Source organism: Austrofundulus limnaeus, unplaced genomic scaffold, assembly GCF_001266775.1.
Source record: "Austrofundulus limnaeus strain Quisiro unplaced genomic scaffold, Austrofundulus_limnaeus-1.0 Scaffold8, whole genome shotgun sequence".
NCBI lineage: Eukaryota > Metazoa > Chordata > Actinopteri > Cyprinodontiformes > Rivulidae > Austrofundulus > Austrofundulus limnaeus.
In genome coordinates, this window is record NW_013952410.1 from 1,770,097 (window position 1) to 1,774,441 (window position 4,345).

Genomic DNA, 4,345 nt, shown 5'->3' on the forward strand with positions numbered 1-4,345 from the left:
ATATAACATTTTAGACACATTCTAGACAGTTTATCAGCTAAAAAAAGTTAATTTTGGGGTAAGTTACTCTTTAAAAAATTAGAAAAACTGAACATCCTACAGTATTTTTACATTCTTTATTTTACAGTTAAAGTAYACGGTTATCATATAAAGTCTAATGTTACAGCTAATCGGGAATCCCTTTAAACTTCATAAACAATAAGATCTTGCCAAATGTTAATCAACTAGAAAAACATAAGCATGCGTTCAGCTTTTAAATCATAATCCTTTCAATCTAATCTCTAAAAGCTAAGTATCTCTGTGGGATTCTGGGGGGATTGCATGTACARTATTTGTATCAACATCCTGAACTGAAGGAATATGTGAGTGGGATGAACACATCTAATATGTTGCCCTGACTTCAGATGRAGCTGCAGGCTGTAAAAACATCATTCCCACCACTTCTGGTCAAGTCTGAAAASATTTTTAAAAAGGGTTTTTCCACCATCGGTCACACTCTGAGCAGCAGGATCAAACAGCAGCGCAGCGTGGCAGGAGGCAGCTTTCATTCAATAACACCTCAGRACGCCAGCCGTCTGTTCTGCTTTGTGCACTGTTGCACGTCTATTCCAGGTTTTTTTTTTTCCTCCAAACTGCTGGTGTGCATAACCGTCCCGTAAATCATAAAACCCACGCACAAAGACGGCCCTGTCCTCTGCATCCCAGCAGGGCAGCCACACCCAAACCGTGATCTCATCGCTTTAAGCCCGTCTCGCCTGAGCATCCCTGGAGGACGGGGGCCGCTCCGGCGGGAGGGAGGCATCCTCATTAGCTGAATCAATCCCGTAGCATCCTCTCCGCCACAACACTTTGTCACTCGGCTGGTTGAGCTACCAATAGGTAGTGGCAGTGGCCCCCCCCATGCCGGGGACAGGAATCGACCTCGCTGAACGTGAAATCAATCGAAACTCGTGCTCCGGCGACTGACACCGAAAACAGGGGGTAACGAGTAACTGCACACGTTTGAAACCTGCATCAGACGCCTGCAGCAGAAAAAAACAAAATGAATGAATTTTTCAGAGGCTCAATACGAAATCTGAGAAAATAAACGCGAGCAAGAACCGAATCACAAACAAGACGTTGCTTTAATGTATTATATTTTCAGTCCATTGCTAAGAAACAAAACTCAAAGATTTCTACAAAGGCTTTATAAATCATGGCATATCCAACATTAAGGTTGTCAACATGAATTATTAMAGCTTTGATTTTTCCCATAAAAATTAGACTTAAATGAAGACTTTTGTTCTTTTTATCACAAGTACAGGCAGAAAACCCATTTTAACAGGCATGGCAAATATTATCTGACAACTAGAATAATTGCATTTTCTGCAAAAACGCAGTGCAAGTGCTTTGATTTTTGGTGAATAGCTAAAAAGCTTAAACTAAATACAGCTATGAAACAAGTAGCTGAAATAGCTGAAACAGAAAGAGCATGTCTGATGGCTGAAATCAGCAGTAAGAAGCTGAAATTATCACAAAAGGWGTATTTAGCTGAAAAAATGTCAAATTAGCTAAAAAAGTAGCTAAAAACACAAAAACMGCTGATATACAGAAAGCTGAAATTATCAGAATGGCATAAAAGGTCAAAATGATAGTTAAAAAAAGCTAAAATCAGCTAAATAGAAGCTGAAATTAGCCTAAAAGAGTTTAAAAAGCAGAAACAAAATGTAAAAAGTGCAATATGGATTTATAAACACTTTGAAGAGTTTTAAAGGTGTTGAAGACAGCTCTATTCGTTTTTGATGAGAAAAAAATGGCAGAAAATCTAAATATCTCTAAAGGTATAAACAGGGTTTCCACACCTTGGTCAACATCAAATTCAAGGACCTTTCAAGGACTTTCCAGTACCAATTTCCTCAAATTAAAGAACAACACGCAATGGCAATTACCTACTGCTACCACAGAATGTTACCAATAAACAGGTTTAATATTAGTGCTGGGAGGTATACCGTTTTGTACCGAAAACAGGTTTTTATTTTTGTTACGATATGACTTTTCTGAATACCGGTTTAAATAGCCTTAACACGTGCGGAAAGTTTCGTCGTGGCCGCCAGTGAACTGTTTCCCTGGGGACACGTTTCCTCGTAGCACCGCTAAGCGCATTAGCATGCTAACGTTATTGTTGGAACAACTGGCGGTGGGTGGTGTGTTTCAGCCACTTATGTGGTCTGACGTAAAAAAATAAATCCCGTTTTCACCATTGCTGAATAGTAAACAACTCTTCAGTGTCATGCACAGTTAGATTTAACGTGCTACGTTATAATGGAGACGTTTTTGCATGGAGACTCTAGCGTACTTCTATTGTGAAAAGCCCGGGGAAGTAGATTTGTAATGTAGCGAAGTTGACTGGTGTGCAAGGTGAGTCATCCTTTTAAGTTTTATTAACACGCAACGATATACCAGATAAAGATTTTTCTCAACCCTTCATGATCGAACCAAAATGCTTGATTACTGTCTACAACCAGGCAAAGACGAAAAGACGTACAAGAGGAGGGAAACAGTGATACAGAGGTACAGTAAAAGAAAAAAGTCAATAAGCAAAGTTTGTACATTTTATTAACAGCTGTGCTGTGAGGGAAAAAATACCGCCAAATACTGTGAAACCGGTGTAATTGTTGAAAATACCGTGATATAAAATTTGGGTCATACCGCCAAGCTCTATTTAATATCATGTAAATTCAATGAAAAACTGAACAACATAGAAGTCGTTGAGTCAGAAACAATGACGTCAGTTTACTGTTATCCTGAGTTATTCACATTGTTGTGTACATTTTATCATTTATTTTTTTAAAAGATGATGAAAATCAGTCGTGTCAATACAGAATTTCAAAACATCCAAGGACTTTCAAGGACAAGTGTAATTTTTGACTGTTTGCACAAACCTTCCAGGGCCTTGAAATATTTTTTTAATTCACAAACTTTCAAGGATTTCAAGGACCCGTGGGAACCTTGTATAAAATGCAGAAGTAGCAAAAGTATAGTCGGAATGTCCTGAAAGAACTGAACATTTTGATATATAAATTGTTGAAACRGCACAAAAATTGCAGAACAGGATACTTGCCAAAAAAAAACGTAAGGAAGAAACTTTTTTTTAATTATCTGGACTAATTGCCTTCAAAGACAGCTTCATATTATTGTTACTGAACCAGCTGTGGAACATCTGTCACAGCAGGACATTTTAGATGCAAACAAGATCCTATTTTTGCTCATTCTAACAGATGAAGAATTCTTTAATAAACGCTGCGACTCATTAGGATAAAAACATGAACACAAGGCAGACGAAACAAACACCCTTTTGGGATTTGTGTAGCGATATGTGACGAAAACGTCTGGTGGCRCAGAGACAGACAAATCAACCGACACGACACAGAAACATGAGTCACGACGGCGTTCAGGCCGTCATTTACACAGCAACACAGACATGACATTTAAACCCTGCTCACCTTTGTGTCCCATCATGACAGCCAGGTGCAGCGGTGTGTTTCCTGAAGAACAGAGGAAACTGGATGTTACGTTTGGCAAACAAAAAAAAACAAACAGCAGAGATAGAAGTCACTAAAATCCAAACCATATGCTAATAAATTGTGGATTCTCCCACYGTGACAATATAATCTCAATTTAACAGGCTGTGTAAAACCTGCGTGGCAAGAAATGTGCTCAGCAAAAAGTTCAAGTGGAAAAGTTTAAGTTGTGTGTCTTATAATRAAAACGTTTCAGGCTTTTCCTGCAGAAACTTTCCTTCACAGAAAGAAGGGATTCCTCCATTTCAAAGGTCCCTTCACCACAACGATAAATATATTTTTACTCATACCTGCCCTGTTCTCGCCATGAAGGTAATTCCAGTTTAAAACGTGCAACAAACGAGTTTTTAAACATTCATTTAAACACAAATGCTCGGCAAAATAAATTTTATTACAAGTGATAAGGTAACACACACACACACAAACACGTGTCAAACTCAAATTTGGTTAACATTTTATCCGGTTTAAAAGATAAAACGTTAAATGTGAAATAGTATTGTGGCTTTTTCTTCTCATGACAGCTGGCCAATGTTCACGCCAAGAAAATTACGTTTGGATTTTTCAGTAATCTTTGATTTTAGGGTGGAAAGAGCAACAGAGAATTTACTTTAATTATCTTTTTCTGTATTCTTTTAGCGTTTTGAAGTCAAATAATTGGATTTTTAGTGAACTTTCTTTTATTTCACCATACTTTCTGGATTGTGGTCAAAAGTATCTCTAAGATGTAATAAATGGGAAAAGTTGTTGATGGAGAGAAATGAATGCTAATGACATCTCTTCTATGT

General features: G+C 37.8%; 1 protein-coding gene across 1 annotated transcript in view; it reads right to left on the minus strand.

Annotated features, from left to right (window-relative positions):
• Positions 1 to 4,345, minus strand: part of LOC106511155 (ankyrin repeat domain-containing protein 13C) — a gene marked incomplete at its 3' end in the record, with an annotated part of 23,606 nt that overhangs the window by 17,373 nt on the left and 1,888 nt on the right. The window contains 1 exon segment of the mRNA XM_013999907.1: positions 3,483 to 3,524. Coding sequence (XP_013855361.1) covers positions 3,483 to 3,524 — 42 coding nt within the window.